General features: G+C 39.9%; 1 protein-coding gene across 1 annotated transcript in view; it reads right to left on the reverse strand.

Moving 5' to 3' along the window:
• Nucleotides 1-1,473: 1,473 nt before the first annotated feature.
• LOC114654253 (leucine zipper putative tumor suppressor 3) overlaps nucleotides 1,474-21,978 on the reverse strand; it is a 115,590-nt gene continuing 95,085 nt past the window's right edge. The window contains exon 8 of the mRNA XM_028804678.2: nucleotides 1,474-6,191. Coding sequence (XP_028660511.2) covers nucleotides 5,925-6,191 — 267 coding nt within the window. The 3' untranslated portion in view covers nucleotides 1,474-5,924. The remainder of the gene's footprint in view (nucleotides 6,192-21,978) is intronic.

A 21,978-nucleotide genomic window follows, 5' to 3' on the forward strand; every position in this document is an offset into this window, starting at 1 on the left:
CAAAGAATTTTCTATTTCATGTACCAACTATAAGGTAACTGAAATATTTTTTTTAGAGGACTAGGGGGGCTCTACCCTCTGCTTGCTTTGCTTGCCAACCCCCGAGTTGGTCCTGTGGAAATACAATTTAAACTGTTTTTTTTTTTTCATGGGAATTGTTACATATCAGAATGGATGAATAGTAACTTTCTCAAATTAAATAAAGAAAAAACCGAAATCTTAGTGATTGGCAATAATGGATACAATGAGGCTATTAGAAATAAACTGGATGCATTAGGATTAAAAGTCAAATCGGAGGTAAAAAGCTTAGGGGGAACCGTTGATTGTAATCTGAATTTTAAATCGCATATTAATAAAATCACTAGGACAGCATTTTTTCAACTAAGGAACATAGCAAAAGTTAGACCTCTTATATCATCGAAAGATGCAGAGAAATTAGTTCATGCGTTTGTCTTTAGTCGGCTAGATTACTGTAATGCACTCCTCTCAGGACTCCCCAAAAAAGACATCAATCGTTTGCAGTTAGTGCAGAATGCAGCTGCTAGAATCCTTACTAGGAAAAGAAAATCCGAACACATTTCTCCAGTTTTGATGTCACTACACTGGTTACCTGTGTCATTCAGAATTGACTTTAAAATTCTGCTTATGGTTTATAAAGCTTTAAATAATCTCGCCCCGTCTTATATATCGGAATGTCTGACACCTTATATTCCAAATCGCAACCTCAGATCCTCAACTGAGTGTCTCCTTAGAATTCCAAGAGCAAAACTTAAAAGAAGTGGTGAGGCGGCCTTCTGCTGTTATGCACCTAAAATCTGGAATAGCCTGCCAGTAGGAATTCGCCAGGCTAATACAGTGGAGCACTTTAAAAAACTACTGAAAACACATTACTTTAACATGGCCTTCTCATAACTTCACTGTAATTTAATCCTGACACTCTGTATATCCAATTCATTATAATAACTATTCATTCAAAATTTGTACTAACCCCTACTCTCTCTTCTGTTTCCTTTTCCGGTGTCCTATTGGTGGTGGCTTGTGCCACCACCATCTACCCAAAGCACCATGATGTTCCAACAATGATGGATGGATTAAAAGCCAGAAGTCTGTATAACCATCAGCATCAAGTGACTCCGTGAGAACCCTAACTACAAAGAGGACTATTTCATTTATGTTAGGTAGAATGCCCAAAGGGGACTGGGCGGTCTCGTGGCCTGGAACCCCTACAGATTTTATTTTTTTCTCCAGCTTTCTGGAGTTTTTTTTTGTTTTTTCTGTCCACCCTGGCCATCGGACCCTTACTCCTTATTATGTTAACTAAGGTTGTCTTATTTTAATTTCTTTTTTGTCTTTTATTCTTTTTTTCTTCATTATGTAAAGCACTTTGAGCTACTTTTTGTATGAAAATGTGCTATATAAATAAATGTTGTTGTTGTTGTTGTTATACATTACGTTCACTTTTTATTTTAAAACTTCAGTAAAAACAATATTTGGAATGAACTTTTCTTCAAGATCGCATTGAATTTTGATTGCTTGTTTGGTCTTACAGAGTGATAATGCAGCGTATAACTGGCCGTGAGTGAATATCCTTTCTTTGTCTGTTATAAATAAATGGACTTTTTCAAATTTTTGTCCTTGTGATTTGTTAGTTGTCATTGCAAAAGCTATTCTCACGGGAAACTGTACACGTTTTAATACAAATGGCATCATTCAATGAAAATAAGACTTTCTGATAAAACAATCTACGTATGAAAGTGGGAATATCCACAGCCGATGTAGCCGGTGGCATTGTTCTCAAGAAGCTGTGGATTTCTGGCCATTGTGGATTGCATGTCATTGTAAGAAATAAATCTGGCCGACCAATAGTTCTGGAAATTGCCATTGCATCATGATATAACTGTTGCAATGCTCTTGGACTACCTTGATATGATGATGGTAATATTACTGCTTTACCTATTTTGAATTTGCCTGAACTATTGATATTTGGATTTTGAACGTGATCAATGAGACCTTGCATATATTCCATTCTAAGTTTAGCTTGAGTCGATGTAATAAAGAAGAGACGATTTGCTGCGACTTTTACATACGCATTAATAATGTAATGTTGCAATAGACGTTGGGATGATAGAAGTGGGTTAAATACATGGGAACTTATCACTAATTTTGACCCAAAATATTTTGTGGGTGTTATTCGTTTTTCTGAATGCATCTGTTTCATATTGTATGACCATCCTGTTTCGCCATCTGGGAAAAGCAAAGGAAAGAGTAAAGGGTCAGCACGTGGCGATGTATTTGACAGAAATGATGAATCATGCTTTGCCTTTGGATATACACGAATATCTACTCTGTCTTTGGAAATAATTATTGCTGACAATTCGCCACATGTGGGTTTATCATAAATGCCACTGTGATCTTTCGGATTCATATAGAAATCCAAGAAAATTTCTTTGTCCGTGTTTTGCTGATAAATTTCATTTAAAGTGCGATATTTTTGGACGTATAGATTTGTATCCATTATTGGCTGTAGAATTTCTAATACGTCGGATCATTTAACTCTTTCAATTCTATGTTGCATCGCTTCTCCGTGATCATAAAAATACACCTGACCAAAATTGTGTTTTTTTCAAAATTAAACTTGTCATAGCTGTAATTGTTACGGGAACACAGATTATCATAGCGTATGGTCCATTATTATGTAAATCAACGTTTTAAGCATTAAATGATGCAAACGCAAAAGATTATTGTAGATGTGTATATTTTGCCTGTACTGTTGTGGATTTCGCTTTCACCAAACAACAAATCTTTGAATTCTTGCGGAAACGCCTCTTCATTGGGAAGCAGCAATACTTTTCCCTGATGGCAACACGAATGAGACGATCTACAAGTATCCGACTTAACTTTAAAGCCTTACAATATCTACATACTTCCGACATATCACCTATGTCCATATATTTGATCTCTTTTTTGTTTGGTTGTTTCACCTAGTAATAATTTCCGTTTGTTTGTGAGAATGCGATCTGTACTCTTTTTTTTGACACTTTCGAATTTTAGTACTGTCCTATTTTTGAACTTGCTCTGCGTGTGTATCGCACCAAGGTTTTTTTTTTGAGGCTTTCGAATTTCACTGCTTTCATAATCTGTAACCTGCTCTGCATGTGTATGGCACAACATTTTTGAACGTCTTTATGAAGTTCTACTGTGTTTTTTACTCTTTGTCTTTTATTTCTCACCCAGTCTCAATTCCACTTGTTCCGGGCTGATTATTACTTTCCTTGCCTAGGTCACCGTCTCACGGGAACATGGTTCCAATGGATGTCAGTATGATGTGACTTGACCATAATTTGACCGTGTTGTGGGAAGTGAAAGTGTCTCTGCCTCTCTGAAGTGTCTCTCTGTCTCACTTCAGAAGATCACGTCTCGTCACAAGATTTTTTTCTTATAATAGAGAGAAAACATTTTTTACATTGAGTTTTGCTCAATAATGAAATGCATTTAATTAATTAAAATAACAACCTGATTTATATTGGGATCAGTAAAAAATGTACCAGTTTTCACTGTGACAGTCAACATCTTAACAAAAAAAGAAAAACTTAATCTTAATACGGCAAAAAATGATGTTCCATTAGGAGCAATAATTGGTTGCTAATAAGGAAAGTGGCCTGAACAAAAACCTGTAGTAGCTGTGGCCCTCCAGCATCTGGGTTTGACCCATTACAAGCTATAAGTGTCACTTGCATACTGCTTACATCAAGCATAAGCAATGCATATTTGTGTATCTAAGACAAAGAAAATAGGAATGAAATATCTGTGGTGTTAATTACCCTTTTTCTGATATTTTTCATATTCTGTTTTACTATTTATTGTTTTTCCTAGCAGCGTTTTATGATGTACTTCATTCCCCAATATGTCCAGCTTTTGTGAATCTGCTTGTATTCTTTCTCGTTGCTGACTGAAGTAGAACACCTTATACTCATACTGCAATAAGCACTTGCATCTTGTCTATGGTCCAACACCTGTCTGACTCTTTCTAGCACAAAAAAAATATGGCACAAAACAAAATCAAACCAAGTGTTTTAATATGGCCTCATGGGAAACAATGTTTTATCTAAACTCTACTGCATGAAAACACAAGTTGAAACCAATCACCATAACATTACCACAACCTAGTTGAAGGTTAGGTTGTTGACCGGTCCACATACAGAGCAGGAACCTAGCAAGCCATGAAATGCCACAGGTGGTTCCCAGAAACCTTCTGAAAGAAGACAACAGAAAGCCAGGCATAATCTGGTTTCACTCAGATCCAGGCTGTGGTGGCAAAAGCGGCATAAGACACTGCTGACACACATTGCTCTCATAGTGCTGTTACCAAAAGATACTATGCTGATAATCTCTAACAGAGAGGACCAATAATTCATGCCACAATTGATAGAGCTGTTCAGTTAGAGCATGGATAAAACAAACAGCTGAAAGAGATGTTGATTAACTGCCCCATCAGACACCGTTTGAAGGAGGGCCAGATCAAAGAAGACACATTAATATTCTTTTAATCTCATCTTAATACTGGCCCAGTTGGATGTATAAACTCTAGTGCCAGTATAGGCCTATAAAGCCACCTGCAATCAAAACAACAAATTTGCTGCAGATTTTCCAACAATACATAATTTTGCATCAGCTTATGAAGTACAGAATTAAGCAGTGGTGATCATCAATGGGAAGCCTGGCTGGATGCAGGTTTAGAATTCTTAACAGTCATTCAAGCTACTTACAGAACAATGCTTTCAAATAACAGTATTCAATACTTAGGAAAAGATATGGGCAGAGGTAACATTTTTGAATATTTGATGTATATTATTTAGTAGGAAATCAACATATAAGGAGTTTCTAAAACAGATAGTTAACAGTACTTCACAAAAGAAGAGCTCAGTCTTCAAGAAAAGACCTATTATCCAGCAGACATCCAAGTATATTACAGATTGGCTTCTTATAAAGACCACCTCCTGTCAAGCTGACATCAGCATACTGACTAATTTAGAACTAAGCAGAAAACTAACCTTGACCTAGCTGATAAACAAATGTGATCAACCAGGGCTACACTGACCATACTCACACCTGCAATCAGATTCAGCAGGCTGAAATCTTTGGTCAGTCACAGATGACAATGGTGGTTCATTGACCAATCTCAGTCTAGCAGACATCATTAGCCTGTACTCAAGGTAAACCTTGGTCATGAAGATATCAGCTTGCTGACAGACTGATCTTGATTTAGGAGAGACTGGCTTGCTTCTATAATTATTGGACAAGCAGGGATTAGCTTGTTTACCACAAATCAACATGTGACCTGGGTCAGGCAAAATTTTTCACAGCAGCGATATTGGAATGCCCAGCTTTGTTTGCTTCTAATGGCTGGACTCAAATTTGAAGATGTCTGAGGTAAAGAAAAAAAAAATCCAGGAACTCATCCAAAATGTCAATATTGGCTCCTTCACTTATGTCAGTGCACTGATTTTTGGCATTTCACAGCTGTTTCTTTCACTGAATAATCTGCCCCAGCATATGTAACACAGAGGGGCCAGATGCTGCCACAAGCAGGACCTCCAGCTAATTAAGCACTGCCACCTGATGTTTCATTGCATGATCTGCACGGGAAAAAGATTCATTTATATCTCGGTGGATTCAATCCTCTCCAAACGAGATGGGCCAACCCACGTAGCAGTTGACTGTTTCTTCTCCTCAGAGGACACTGTGTTCAGTTTGGAGCTGAGGTCACTAACTGCTGCTCCAAGGCTTGGTTCTTCTGATACATTTCCACATAGTTAGTTGCAGCTGTGCCTGATACTTAAGCCACTTTGTCTTTTTCTCCCTGCCACGTTTGCCTCTCCTCTGCAAAGGTGACAGCCTGTTGTTCCGCTGTTGCCTCTCGAGTCTTAGTTCTCCCTGCAGCCGTTCCATCTGCCTACGCAGCCCTCCCACTTCGGCCCTCTGTTTGTCTCTGTGCTTTGGCCCTCATCACTCTGGCAGTTCAGCAGAGCAGAATCAGGGTGTGAGGAGGGCAGTGCTGGGGGTGTGACAGCTGCTGCAGCACCTTGAGTGGGACTTGAGGCCCCTGTCCCTCCATTTAATCCAGCCAGAGCCTGCTTCAAACCGAGCACCTCAGCTTCAAACACACCCAGCTTTTCACGAAGTACAGAAACCTGTGGAGACAAAATAAATGCTGAGGTCATTTGTTTTCACAAAGTCTTCCTGTCCTTTTACATTTATGAAATTAAAACGGTAATAGCTTCTGCAAAAACAATTATGAGAATTTTATTTTCAACGAGAAAAATTACAAAAGATAAATTTCTGCATATGGTGCATAAGGCAATGGTCAAGAATTGGGTTGTAAAGGCCCCATCACATTACAAGACTTTTCCAGAGGTCGTCAGTCACAGATTTCATTTACATAATCTTAGCAAGTCAGAGGCAGTCATGGTGTGCTCCATGGGTTTGATTTTGCCTTAAGTCATAGTGGTGGGCTTTCAGTAAGTGAGAGTTAAGAGCCAATTAGAGCACATCTGGTTGAACAATGCATATAATACATTAACAAGCAATACGGAATAGAGGTGTGTTGGATCTTGCAAACCAAAGAGTCTTTTCTGTCTGATGTTGCATGTTTATATATATCTTGAGAGAATGAAAAAAAAAGAAAAAAGGACCTGAGACTGAGGCTGAACTTGCTGTACCTGCAAAGCCTGCAGTCGTCTAGTCTGACATCCCCTCTAACTAGAAGTCGATGCAGTGCGACATCGACTTAAGTCACTTGGACTTTGGTATGAATGTTGGTGGCTAGCTTCTTAGACGTTGCCCTCCTAAGATTTTCATATTTTGCAGTTTAAAAAAAAGCATGCAGTGAATGGCAGTTCTGTTGTTGTAAACACCTTGGGAAAAAGTCGGTTTAGGAGAGAATGACCAGGCCAATTGAAACCTAATAGAAAGGCCACAAATACCCCAAATATTGGCTGTTTAAAACAGTGGTGTGTGAAAGTGCATATTTGTATGCCCCAAAGTGTTAGGCCTTCAAATGGATAGGCTACAAATGCCAACCAAGCTGGGTTCCTCTCCTGTCAGCAATGAATAGGAAGATGAGGATAGAGCGGACCCTATGTATGATCCCTAAAATGGAGTAATCTGAAGACTTAAAAAATGTAACCATGTCTGATGAATCTTGATTTATGTGCCATTTACGATGACAGGCTCAGTATTTCCCATAAACAGAAAGCAAATATTGATCTTTCCTGTCTTGTGTAAAAGGTTTAGGCAGATGGTGTCAGTGGAGTTTTCTTGGCACACATTTTCCCTCTTGATACCCAGCATTGATTGAGTGCCATAGCTTACCTAGCTGCCCAGGTGCATCCCCTTTATGACAAACATGCTTGCCTTTTTCAAATAGATGCTGCCAAGCTAAATAATAACCTTATACACCTTTGGGTTGAAATGGAATGTGTGTCCACAAAATCACAAGAGCTGTGTGACACTGTCAACAACATGACCAAATTTCACACAGGAATGCTTTTCAGCACCTTGTTGGATCCATGACCTGAAGAATTTAAGCTGTTCCTGGAGGTCAAAGGGGAATTCTAGCCAGTACTAGATACATATGCCTAAAAAACAGGCACTTAGTGTATAATCTTAATACATAATTCACCTCCCTCCTCCCTCACTCACTCACTCATGTCGTCCAAAGCGAGATGCGCAGTCGCCTTTTGCGCAGCTGCCCGAAAAACCTTACGAGACCGAATCCAACCCCAACATCGCGGCAGGCGGCAGATTTACGGCCACAAAAATTCAAAGAGAAAGGCGACTTCGATTAAGCTCTAGAGGCTCTGAGAGGCAATTTCGACTACAGATCGAGGCCTAATTACGCATTCTGATTCAATTACGCATTCATTCAATACACCCTACCTGTATATCAGGTTTGTGGTGCTTATACTTATTACTATTCCATATTTGTACTGGAACATTCATCATTCAAATTATACTATAGACTTGGAAAATTCATCAACTAACAGTACAAGCCTGTACAGTAATGAGTAAAGCGGACTACAATCATTACAAAACAACTTCTTCGTTACTTATCATTTGTTTTTCATACACTGCTGACACAAACTCATGCCCATTTCATCTTACGTTGTCGAAACGGGCTCTTTGTCTAGTATTGATATAATTATAGATGAATAGTGTACTCAGGAAAGTCATCTCAAATGCCCAGATGAGATATTCTAGACATTTCTTACAAGAAATGGCCACAGGCAACAAACATGCAACAAAAAATATAGCAATAAAATAAACATCCATCTCCATTTTGAGAGAAGAGAAACATATGATTCTAAACAGTTTGAGTAGATAATCAGGACAGAGTTCAATATTGTTGCTTTAATTAAAATAAATAATTTCCATATATTTTTGTCAAATAGAAATACAGGGATCCTAGTGTTGTCTTAAGACAAAGGGGGGATGCAGTTTGTTGTTTTTAAAAAGGAAGATCTACAGATTGGTATTTTAATACACCCATGGCATCCAGACTCTTTTCCTGAATGCTATGCTATCTCATAAAACCCAGCCACAGGGGATGCACACAACCAGTGTGTTTCTTCGTGCCGGTCCAACCAGATAAATGAGGAGGGTTACGTCAAAGAAGGGCATCTGGTGTAAAATTTTGCCAAATCAATATGCGGACAACAATACAAATTTCCATACCGGATCGGTCAAACCCCGGGTTAACAACGACTGCCACCAGTACTGTTAGCCAACAGGGTGCTGGTGGAAATTGGGCTACTCTTGGCTGAAGAAGGAGAAGAAGAGGTGGGGGATGTGTCAGGAGGCAGGAGGAGAGGAGGAAGGTAAATAGAGTGGAACTGAGGGAAGGAAGCTTGAATGTTGGCCAGTATGACTGGTAAGGGGAGAGAGTTAGCCCGATATCATGGAGAGAAGGAAGGTTGATATATTGTGAGTGCAAGAGACTAAATGGAAGGGGAGTAAGGCCAGGTGGATCAGAGGTGGATTCAAATTGTTATATCATGGTTGTGGATGGGAGGAGAATGGGGTAAGGGGTTATTCTGAAGGAGCAGTATGTCAAGAGTGTTTTGGAGGTGAAAAGAGTGTCAGACAGAGTAATGATTATGAAGCTGGAAACTGAAGGTGTGTTGATGAATGTTGTTAGTACAAGGTTGGATGTTTGATGGATGAGGAAGAAGAATTCTGGAGTGAGTTGGATGAGGTGATGGACAGTGTACCCAAGGGACAGAAAGTGGTGATTGGAGTGGATTTCAATGGACATGTTGGTGAAGGGAACAGAGGAGATGAGGAGGTGATGGGTAGGTATGGTGTCAAGAAGAGGAATGAAGAAGGTCATAGGATAGTGGATTTTGCAAGAAAGCATGGGCATGGCTGTGGTGAATACGGATTTTAAGGAGAGAAGGAACACTAGGGTTACGTACAAGAGTGGAAGAAGATGCACACAGGTAGATTACATCCTATGCAGAAGAGTCAATCTGAAGATTGAAAGACTGCAAAGTGGTGGCAGGGGAAAGTGTAGTTAAGCAGCATAGGATGGTGGTCTGCAGAATGACGTTGGAGATCAAGAAGAGGAAGAGAGTGAGGGCAGAGCCAAGGATCAAATGGTGGAAGTTGAAAAAGGAAGACTGCAAAGTTGAGTTTAGGGAGAAGGTGAGACAGGCACTGGGTGGTAGTGAAGAATTACCAGACAGTTGGGAAACTACAGCAGAAGTAGTAAGGGTGACAGCAATAAGGGTGCTTGGCGTGACATCTGGACAGAGGAAGGAGGAAAGGAAACCCTGGTGGTGGAATGTGGAAGTACCGGAGAGTATACAGAGGAAGAGGATGGCAAAAGAAGAAGTGGGATAGTCAGAGAGATGCAGAAAGTAGACAAGAGTACAAGGAGATGAGGCGCAAGGTGAAAGAGAGAGGTGGCCAAGGCTAAAGAAAAGGCGTATGATGAGTTATATGAGAAGTTGGACACTAAGAAGGGAGAAAAGGACCTGTACCGATTGGCTAGACAGAGGGACTGAGCTGGAAAGATGTGCAGCAGGTTAGGGTAATAAAGGATAAAGATGGCAAACGTACTCACAAGCGAGGAGAGTGTGTTGAGCAGATGGAAAGAGTACTTTGAGAGGCTGATGAATGAAGAGAACGAGAAAGAGAAGAGGGTGGATGATGTGGAGATAGTGAATCAGGAAGTGCAACAGATTAGCAAGGAGGAAGTAAAGGACAGCTATGAAAAGGATGAAGAATGGAAAAGCCGTTGGTCCAGATGACATACCCTGTGGAAGCACAGAGGAGTTTAGGAGAAATGGCAGTGGAGGTTTTTAACCAGATTATTTAATGGAATCTTGGAAAGTGAGAGGATGCCCTGAGGAGGGGAGAAGAATGTACTGGTGCCGATATTTAAGAATACGGGGGATGTGCAGAACTGTAGTAACTACAGGGGGATAAAATTGAAGAGCCACAGCATGAAGTTATGGGAAAGAGTAGTGGAAGCCTAGGTTAAGAAGTGAGGTGATGATTAGTGAGCAGCAGTATGGTTTCATGCCAAGAAAGAGCACCACAGATGCGAGGATTCCTCCAAGGGTGTTGCTGGAGAAGTATAGAGAAGGCCAGAAGGAGTTTGTATTGGTCTTTGTGGACCTGGAGAAAGCATATGACAGGGCGCCTTGAGAGTAGTTGTGGTGTTGTATGATGAAGTCGGGAGTGGCAGAGAAGTACGTAAGAGTTATACAGGATATGTACGAGGGAACTGTGGCAGTGGTAAGGTCTGCGGTAGAAGTGGACGAATCTATCAAGGTGGAGGTGGGGATTACTTCAGGGATCAGCTCTGAGCCCCTTTCTTATTTGCAATGGTGATGGACAGGTTGATAGACGAGATTAGACAGGAGTCCCCATGGACTATGACGTTTGCCTTATGACATTGTGATCTGTAGCGATAGTAGGGAGCAGGTTGAGGAGACCCTGGTGAGGTGGAGATATGCTCTAGAGAGGAGAGGAATGAAGTCAGTAGGAACAAGACAGAATACATGTGTGTAATGAGAGGGAGGTCAGTGGAATGGTGAGGATGCAAGGAGTAGAGTTGGCGAAGGTGGAAAGTTTAAATACTTGGGATCAACAGTACAGGAGTAATGAGGATTGTGGAAGAGAGGTGAAAAAGAGAGTGCAGGCAGGGTGGAATGGGTGGAGAATAGTGTTCAGGAGTGATATGTGACAGATGGATATCAGCAAGAGTGAAAGGGAAAGGTCTACAGGATTGTTGTGAGACCAGCTATGTTACTGTATATGGGCTAGAGACGGTGGCACTGACCAGAAAGCAGGAGACAGAGCTGGAGGGTAGCAGAGTTAAAGATGCAAAGATTGGCATTGGGGCTGTGACGAGGGATGGACAGGATTAGGAACGAGTACATTAGAGGATCAGCTCAAGTTGGACGGTTGAGAGACAAAGTCAGAGAGGTGAGATTGCCGTTGGTATGGACTGTTACAGAGGAGAGATGCTGAGTATATTGGGAGAAGGATGCTAAGGATAGAGCTGCCAGGAAGAGGAAAAAGGGGAAGGCCTAGAGAAGGTTTATGGATGTGGTGAGAGAGGACATGCAGATGATGGGTGTAACAGAACAAGATGCAGAGGACAGAAGATATGGAAGAAGATGCTCTGCTGTGAGCGACCCTCACGGGAGCAGCCAAAAGAAAAGAATAAGAAGGAAAGTTATCTCATACACAGTAGCCCATATGAAACATTTCACTGCAAGAAATGGCTCATGGACATCAACAGGTACATTTTTAATCAAATCTCCCCATCCATTTCTTCATCCATTAGTTTAATTACAGGATTACTAGGGGCTGAAGCCCATTCCCAGAAGTACTGTGGATGGTAAATCAGGAAGAAACAGTGGATGGGAACATTAGTGCATTACAGGGCACGCTCCATTTTTGCAACAAAGATACACACCTATTCAAACCAAGTCAATTTATAGCCACAATTATGACAGGCTACCTGGACAAGCCCACTTATTCTTTGACAGGGTCACAAGTGGCCACAGCCTGTAATGGCAGCATGAGGTAAGGCAGAAACTAACCCCGGATAAGGAACCAGTCCATCAACTGGCACAGTCATTGACATAACCAAACATACCTGTACAGTTCCAAGTTAGTGTCACCAGTTAATCTAGCATGCACATGTTAGAGATGAAATCACAGCACATAAAGAAAGCTCTTCTAACATAGTAGGAGAGTGTATACTACATATCAGATTCAGAAGCAAACCCAGGTTCCTTAAGCTTTGATGCTGCAGGGTTAAGCACTACATTAACATGCAACTGAGTAAACTGGTCATTGCTGGTGAAACTACAAACCAGCAAGTCTCCCTTAACTCCAAATTATCAAACACTAATCATGGCACTCCAGTCCATATTAATTCTAGTCAATTATGATCTAATAGCAGTGCAGTGGTTAATGCTGCTGACTCATGGATCCCATGTCGAAGGTTTGAATTTCATGTCCAGCCACTGCCTGTGTGAATTTTGTACATTCTCTCCATATGTGCATTGATTTTTTTTTTCTGGGTGCTCCAGTTTGTCCTCACACAAATCCTAATGACACTTGTTACACTCATTCCAAACTTCAAATTGGTCCTTTTTGTGTATTTTCATACATAGTGAGAAGAAAAGAAGATATACAGTACATACAAGCAGATAAGGAAAATTAAATGTTCCCTTGAGAAGGTAAAACTTTACAAACAATTACAGAAAATATGAACACTACCAAAATTGTATAGAATCATATGAACTCTAATTAAATACAGATAGAATAAATGCAAAATAAACTCAAGAAAAACAAACAAAGATGTGCAAAAAACATTACAAAAAATACCTTGGAAAACACTGTAGATGAATAACACTTTTTTAATGTGGCAGGTAATAAACTGATTGATTGAAAAAATGAAATACATAAGAATGTAAAGAATATTGCTAATGTTCACGTGAATTGCTTTGTTCAATGCTACATAGTGTGCCTTTTCACCTAAGGCCCTGCCACATTAGACAATGTTTCCAGTGATTTTCAGTCATAGCCGTCGTTTATATAACACTGCACAACAAAGTTTTGCTTCTTGAACACTGTTGGGTGTTTTCTTAAAACTTTTTGGGTGCTGATCACGAATATCACATTAAAATTTACCCATCACGTACCATTTCAGTTTTGTCATGATTTTTTTCTTATATTTGTATCCAAACATTTTCGCTCCCATAAATGACTTATCAACAACGATTTGTGCAGTCTGGGCATGTCCAGGTATGGAATCAGGCCAGGTTGGAAGCTGTTCTCTGGAAGTTGACATCCTGGGCATGCCTGGGCAGGTCTGAATGAGCTTGACGCTGTCTCAGCATGCTATAAAAGGTGGCTTGCATACACCGATCCTGCTCATTTGGTTAATATAGATAGTCAGTGTGTATGTATAGTATCAGTATAGTAAAGTATAGTATCTGTAGCAATATAACCAGTAAGTAAGCTTGATGCTATAGATGCGTTGGTGTTGGGCGATATGTCTTGTCAATGTCGTAACAGCCGCGATACATTCTGCTATATCTGTGGCGAATATACGCTTGCGCCTCAGAGACGTTGGATGACTGTTCTTGTGAAGAAAGCTTATCATCTGTATTTCGGCTGCAAAATTGGTGATCAAGACAAGGAATGGGCGCCTCACATTTGCTGTGTGACATGTGTTGTCAGTCTAAGAGCCTGGCTCAGAGGCACTCGAAAGATGATGCCGGTTGCTGTTCCAATGATATGGCGAGAACAGAAAGACCATGTGACAGACGGACTGTTACTTCTGTTTGACTAATGTGTCTGGTTTCTCTGTCAAAAACAAGAAGTCAACTGAATATCCTAATCTGCCTTCAGCAATGAAATCCGTGCCACATGTCGACAGTCTTCCAATTCCAAAACCACCAGAGGATTGGACCTTAGATGAACCAGATGAAGAAACTGCAATGCAGGGTACTGACAGTGACATTGACCCAGATTTTGAACCGTGCTCATCAGGCGATCCCACATCTGATAACACAGTCTGAATTGAACGATTTGGTCAGAGATTTGGGTCTGTCAAAAGCAAAAGCCGAGCTGCTGGGTTTGAGACTGCAGGAATGGTGTTTGCTATCACCAGGTATGAAAATTTCTGAGTTTCAAGGCCGACATCATGATATAACCAAAGTCGACAGTATCTGTTTCTGTTGTGACAGTGAAGGATTGTTCTCGGCCTTGGGTTGTGATCACAACCTGGAAGAGTGGCGTTCTTCATTAATTCTTTCAATGTTAAGCCTGAAAGCAGTTCTGTTACACAATGGCATCGTTTATCCTTCAGTACCTGTTGGCTATGCAGCACACATGAAAGAAACATATAAGAATATGGAACTGTTGCTGAAACACGCCCAGCATAGCAGGTACAACTGGAATATCTGTGGAGATCTTAAAGTCGTTGCTCTGTTACTAGGACTGCAGCTCGACTATACAAAGTACTGTTGTTTCATCTGTGAATGGGACAGCCGTGCCAAAGAGTCGCACTATTCTTGACAGAACCTGGCAACTCTGTAAAAAGTTAGTTCCAGGACAGAAAAATGTGGCACATGAATCGCTTGTCGACCCCGGCAAAGATATTTTTGCCTCCTCTTCACATAAAACTGGGACTCATGAAGAATTTCGTGAAAGCACTGAACAAGGAAGGCAAAGGTTTTCCTTATTTAAGACAGATGTTCCCAAGAATAACTGACACCAAGATCAAAGAGGGCATTTTTGTTGGCCTCCAGATCAGACATGTTATGAGTGACAAGCGGTTTGAAGATCTGTTAGTTGGGGCGGAAAAAATTGCCTGGAAAGCCTTCAAAGACATTGTTGACAATTCTCTGTGCAATTACAGAGCCCCAAACTACATTCAGCTGGTAGACAAACTTCTCAAAGCATACAAGACAATGAAGTGCAACATGTCACTCAAGATTCATTTCCTCCACTCACACTTGGACTTCTTCCCCGCAAATCTCACTGCTGTCAGTGACGAAACAGGTTTCACCAGGACATTGCAAGGATGGAGAAACAATACCAGGGCAACCTGGAATCCATCAATGCTTGCTGACTACTGTTGGACACTGCAACGTGATGCACCAGACATTGAATACAAAAGAAAATCAGGAGCAAAACACATTTAATTCTGTTGAATTTAATACGTTATGCGAAACATAACATGACTAAATACGTTATTGTCAGTAAACATATAAATGCTCTATTGCTCAGAGTTCCTACGTGATGCAGTAAAACCATATTTGTGCTAACCCAGTAAGTACCCTGTCACATTCAGCAAAAACTTTTTCAGGAAGCAAAGACTTTTCAAAAAAAATTGTTATGCAGTGTAATCTTAAGCGAGCTCAGAGGCAGTCGTCACTCTCCTGTGAAGGCAAGTCATTTAATGTGACATATCAAGTGGCTCACTCAAACTAGTCTATGACTCGCTCCAACCAAAATCAAACAAGTCTGATTTGGTCTTTAGTCTTAGGGACAGGCTCTGTGTGAAGAGACAGCTGACAACCAATGAATGCTCATCCAGAAGTACAAATCATATAAGGAATGAGGAATGTGGGTGTTGCGGACGTCACAAACAGAAGAGAAGCTCACCTGTCTGCTGTCTAATGTTTTACATTCCATGTCAGAATAGAAAAAGAAAATAAGGGCAGAGACTCCAGCTAAGCTCTCTGTACCTGTTAACCTTCATACCTGCCATTTCTGTGAGGAAGCACATTATAGAGGACAAGCTCTACTGTGCTGGAAAGTTGACATGTAGTCACTAAATATATTATGTCAATTGATTTTCAGTCATGTAAGACCGAGTATCATGTAAATTAATACGGTCTGTCAATGAGATCAGCAACTGCATTCGGCAACTGTGGCATATCCTACAATTCAAAGGTCGTTATAAGGTAATAAATCAATACTCAATGACTTATTACCTTTTGTCAAGGTTCTAAGTCTTTACTTCTTCCTTTCTCTCCTCTTCCTTACTGACCTTCATTTTTTAAAAAAGGTCTCCTAACCACCACAAGGTAAAATAAACAGGACCCCAAAACAGACCCACCTATATTGTGTCTTAAAGACACAATGTGCCCTTTCACTTCAGAGTTTAGGTGCAAGAAACACAATATTGTGTTATGTAGCCTAGAAGTTTTTAAATGTTTTTAGCCAAGGGACTCCATAATGTTCCGCATAGTAATGGCACCCCACTAATATAAGCCCAATCGCTTTGAAGCTGGACATAATCTTGGTTTCTGCTAACAGCAGTCCCACAGCATGATTTTAAATAATAGCAGATCTATTATTCAAAGCAAATGCTTAAGTATAGCAGATTATTGATATATGAATAATCTGAATATACTGATCAAGCATCATGTGATGGATCCTTTTTTTTTTTTTTGCGTTTCATCTCCAAGAACTGAAATGTTTTGAAGCACCACCACTTTTTATCTTAAGTGGCTAAGGACCAAACCTTTGCTAGGCGCCATTAAAAGTAGATTTCTTTAACACCCTTCCCTAATATTGCATTTGAGAATTTTTACAAGGGATTATTGATCGTTTTTTGCATGGGTCTGTAATTTTTTAATTTTCCATGTATATGCCAAATGCTTTCTGTATTAATTATTTTAATGTAAAAATAGTAGTTGATTTGATGTGGAATAAAAAGCCTTTCAATTTTTTTACATTTGCCTATTTCTCATATTTATTTTTAAGGTAGTACAAACGTTGACTACCTGTGTCTGAAACAAAAGCTTTCAATCTGTTTAATAACACTAAAATTAAATGTTAGATATTATTGTTATTAATAATTGTTAAAATTTGTCTTTTCTCCTCATTGTACAGTATATTCTTTTGAATTAGTCTGTGAATTTCAAAAAACTGTTCTGAAAATGATTACAGGTCAAATTCGTTATAAACGAACTCCCAGGGACCTAAAAAATATTTCATTAAAACGAAAATTTCATTGTAATGACGATTCTGTATTTGTTACTATAGTGCTTTCTTTAACTTGGGCCCAGGCGTTTGCAATCATTTCAATAGCTTATTTTGTGTTCATGTTAATCTCCTCCTGCCTACAAGTTATACTGACGAGAATTTTTCTCAAGTATTTCCTTGCGATAATACACTTTCCTGAAATGCGATTACAGTGTCTGTGGAAGATTGTTTGTCGTTTGCCCGGGGCAGGGCAAAAACAGGCTCAAAGCGCTGCAGTGAAGTGACACAGAAGCAAATCATAAAAGATCGGGGTTGCACTATAAGTCCCTGTCTTGCATCCCAAAACACGAGGCTGAATCTCAGTACTTTAGGAAAACCAACTTTATTCTACTTGAAACTGGAACGGACACTTTTATTTATTGTAGCATGATCTGCCACTCTGCTATACACAGACACAGCAGTCAGGCTGCATCACCATCGATATCTTTTCTGTTTGCTTTGGCGGAGAGACCACAGAATATCTTTGGAGATAGCTGTTGCCCCGGCAACAGATAAACAGTCTTCCATAGAGGCGAAGATCGGACTTTGCGACGCTCTTCGGTGTGTTGTCCCAGTTAGGGGAGGTCTCAAGAGAGTTTATAAACCTCACATTTACCTTGAATGAGTGCCGCATTAATAGGAATGTTTCTTGAACGAGCATCTCTGAACCACATAAAAACTGCTTTTTCGACGTCTTCAAATGCAGCAGTTCACATACGTTTGCAACCCGAGATTTTTTTTCTTTTTCTTGCTTGGGTCTTTCACGAAAGTTGACAGCGTCAATGTGTGAAATTCCGAAATCACTGGCAACGTTCTTTTTTTGCCGCAATCGAGAGCTGCAAAAAATGTAAAGTTTTTTTCTAATATGAACTGTTATCGTTTTCTTTTTCGTGTCTGCCGTTTCTATAGGAGGGTGACAATGAGTTAAATTCCAATGGATGTTTTTTTAAATGTTGACGAGCAATAAGAAAGAGGTACCACTGAAAAACCGCAGGAAACAAAAAGGGCAAAAAAAAATCAGTACGAGGAAAGTTCAAAGAAAGAAAAAAAATTACAGTGTTTCTGTTTGGGGATCATTGTGCACAACTGAGCTGCGGCCACAGAACTAGCTGCTCTGTGTATGATTTATTCAGGGATTTCAAGGTCTTTTGGGCACTTTGTTATAATGAAAGTATCTGCTGAATGTACTTCGTAATAATGAGATTTCTATATACTCGCGTCATATGGGGAAACAGTCGGGACCATAAAAATACTTTGTTGTAATGAAAATTTCGTTATAAAGATATTCGATATAAAGGGATTTGACCTGTATAGAGTAAATAAGTTTATTTAGAAAACTACAAATACTGTGACAATGGAGGACTACACCAGAGAGACACTATGCAAACGGCTCCTGTCAGGTTGTGAAATAGCAATCACGTTACAATGCTCTCTTTTCACAAAATCTGTTGGTTTTGGCACTTTGTTCCCAGGCACTCTCCATCCTGAAATGGACTGCCTGAAAGAGGTATGATGAGACAGAAGAATTTGTGACCTTGGACCCCCACACAAGATTTGACAAGGATGGTGAACACAGAATAGCATAACAAGGTCAAGTGAGTGAGCAGGAGTGCAGACCTCGCTACATGAGCACTGTGAGATGGAGAGGTGGAACTGCAGACTAGCATGGAGACTCAAGTTCATCTACTGTATAACTAACAGTGCCTTTTTAAGGCCCACTGTCTTGCCCCCCCCCTTTGTGTTTCCTCACATATCACCTGACAGCTGCCCACATACCACACTAGCTGAGACTTGCAGTACTAATCTATAACTATAGTGACACAGAACTACTTTCATGTAACAACTGCAGAACATTTTCAGTTAGTTTATGTAAAAACATGTGACAATTTAAAGATAACCTTCAAAACTGGAATTAATTTTTTTGGTCAAGAACATCAGCCATGCCAGGAGTGCCATGACCTCTCAAGCGCTGTCTGGTGGACTCCCAGGGGCCATGGGCCCACAGTTTTAAATTCACAGATGTAGCCTACTGCCTGCAAACTCTTTAAGACAAAATTAGTTATATGTCATATAGATATCTTAAAAGCCAAAGTTATGCAGCTGACATAAATATTATTCAGACCCTTGAATACTGGAAGCTATACATTTTTCACATTTGAAAGAAATGATCTCAATACAGATTCCTTCCTCTTGGCCTCTTCCTGTGCACCACTGAAGTCACTGTCACATTTTCTGGATAAAAACTCTAATCCGATTAGGAATCATTGGTCACACAATCTGTCTGAATGAAAAGTATGAAAAAAAGACACTAATGGACATTTTAAGGAAGTCAAACCTATAATGATTAGCATGCACAGATTATGGAAACAGTGCAAGCTAGGCATGGAGAGGTAAGCAGTTACTGTTGGGGCAGAAATCGCACCAGAAGTTCTCACCTCAATAGAAGGCTCGAGGAGTCAGAGGATAGGCAAACAGAGTAATTAGCTCTATTGTAATAAACAATAACACAGACTTAACCCAATTAAGCCAAACTGATTTGAGCCCTGAAAAAGCAAAAGTTCCAGTTTATATAATCATTTCTTATCATCCTGACCTCACTCAAGACCTCTCATTCGCTGCATATTTGACTCCCTTCTGCAGCTGGCCTCTTTTATGTTTTTATGGAAACCACCAATATTCTCCATGCTTTGTTATTCATCTTCACTTTTTGTTTCGCTTATTTTCTGGCCAGCTTTCAACTTGCAGGTGCTCTCCTCTCCGATCACGGGCTGTCTCTATCTATCGTTCTCCCCCTTTTCTGTTCTCCAGGTTGTTAAGATATTGGTGGTTTCAGCTAAGCTTTAATTAAAAAAGCAATATGGCATGTGCCTTTATTTAACTATTTGCTTGGCATACCTAATTTGTGCTATTGCTTACACTAAGTTTAATACTTATAAGTTTTCATATCTATTTATGAGAAAACATGAATATAATAACTTTTTATTTTCCATAAATTTTACATCGAAAGGGCTTAAGGAGATCAGAGCCTGAGACTAAAGGGGCTCTGATTAATACTGTCCTGTAGAGTAGAAGAAGTTAGTAGAAAGAATTAATCATCTTAGGACCTACCAGGAATTTGTCATAAAACACAATGAAACAGCTGGCACTGTGGTCAGATCAGACTTATACTAAACTTTATCTACAAAATTTGGTAACACCAATAATTTTCATAAATAATTAAGTAAAAAGTAAATAAGTATATAACCTTTAACAGATTAGTAGATCATGTAAATTCCATCCATCCATTTTCTAACCTGCACACAGGGTCACGGGGGTCTGCTGGAGGCAATCCCAGCCAACAGAGGGCAGGAAACAATCCCGGGCACGGGGAGAACATGCAAGCTCCACGCAGGGTGGACCCGGGAAGCGAACCCGGGTCTCCTAACTGCGAGGCAGCAGCGCTACCACCTGTGCCACCCCTTCATGTAAATTGAAATAGTTAAAAATGTCAGATAATGTATATATTGGGAATACTTTACTAAGTCATTACTGAAAGACATCTTTATAAATTATTTAATAATTAGTTATAGACATTTTATGTATGTAATTTAAAGGTTAAACTACGTATCCAATGTAAAGATTTCTAAATGTATATTTGTTACTAGCTTTTGCACAGAGGTTTATTTTTTAATATCCAGAAAGCTGTAAGCCACTGCCGCCTGTTATATTTCAGCCTTTATTTTTGGGGGTGCACATCTTTGTTTTATGTCTTCTTTTGTTTGTATTTTTTTTATTTTTGCTTATTTGCATTACTCTATTTAATTTGATTTTTTCTATGTATGTATGCTTCAGTTACATTCCTTGTGTTTTGTGGGTGGGGCCCCAAGAGGTGGAGCCACCTGCCCATCACTATAGGGGACTGCCCTCAATTCTACAAGGGTGGGGGGCAACCCACAATTCCTTGAAGCTGATTTTTCTGTGTTTTGTGATTTTCTGGACATTCTGAACCTGTGTTCTGCTTTTTTTTCTTTGCCTTGGATTTTGTATTGGGACTTGGTTTGTTTTGGTTTCTCTTTATTGTGTCAGGCAACACATTTTACCTTTAAGTGCTCCAAAGAGCTTAATTTTTGTTACAGAGCAAATTTTGAAAAATAAATCTTTTTATTATAAAAAGATCCAGTGTTTCTTTGCTTGATGGTAACATCCACCTCTAGTGGCCATTTTTGGACGTTTTGGGACTTTGTTCTTTAGGAACTCTTGAGTGTCTTAACACTGTCTTAAATAGCAACAACCTGATGATGTCACTAACTACAACATCTGGCTGCCATGTGGTAGCAAAGGGAGCTGTCAATAACAACAATGTGGCCAAAAGAAAGTACACAAATAGAAGTAACCATGAGTGAGGGGTGGGGGTTGATTTGTTTTCAATCCTATTCTTGTAAAATTGATGTATTTGTATGGAATATTGTGTGATTTCAATAAAATCAATAAGACATTAAAAAAAAAAAAAGAAGTAACCGTGAGTGAAAAGAAAATACAAAATGGTGGTGGTAAAAATATCCATATTACTAAACGAGAATGGTAAACCGGATATGGACGCAGGGACCTGCCCGTGGACGCAAAAGACATAGTGCGCAGGCGCCACACAAAGCCCCCCCCTCCAACCAACGGAAATCGCAGGAAAAGCCACCCTCCACTAACAGAAATAAGAAAAGAGGCGATGCGCCCACAGCACACAAAAAAAAAGGAGTCAGACGCGGGCGCCACACAAAGCCCATAGCACACAAAAAAGAGGAATCACACCCACTCCCCAGAGTAAAACGTCACAGACTACGGAGTACACACACTAACAGAAATAAGAAATGAGACACAAAGCCCCCCTCCACTAACAAAAATAAGAAATGAGGCAACGCATAAGACATTATGCAACGC

This window comes from Erpetoichthys calabaricus, chromosome 7 (genome assembly GCF_900747795.2).
Source record: "Erpetoichthys calabaricus chromosome 7, fErpCal1.3, whole genome shotgun sequence".
NCBI lineage: Eukaryota > Metazoa > Chordata > Cladistia > Polypteriformes > Polypteridae > Erpetoichthys > Erpetoichthys calabaricus.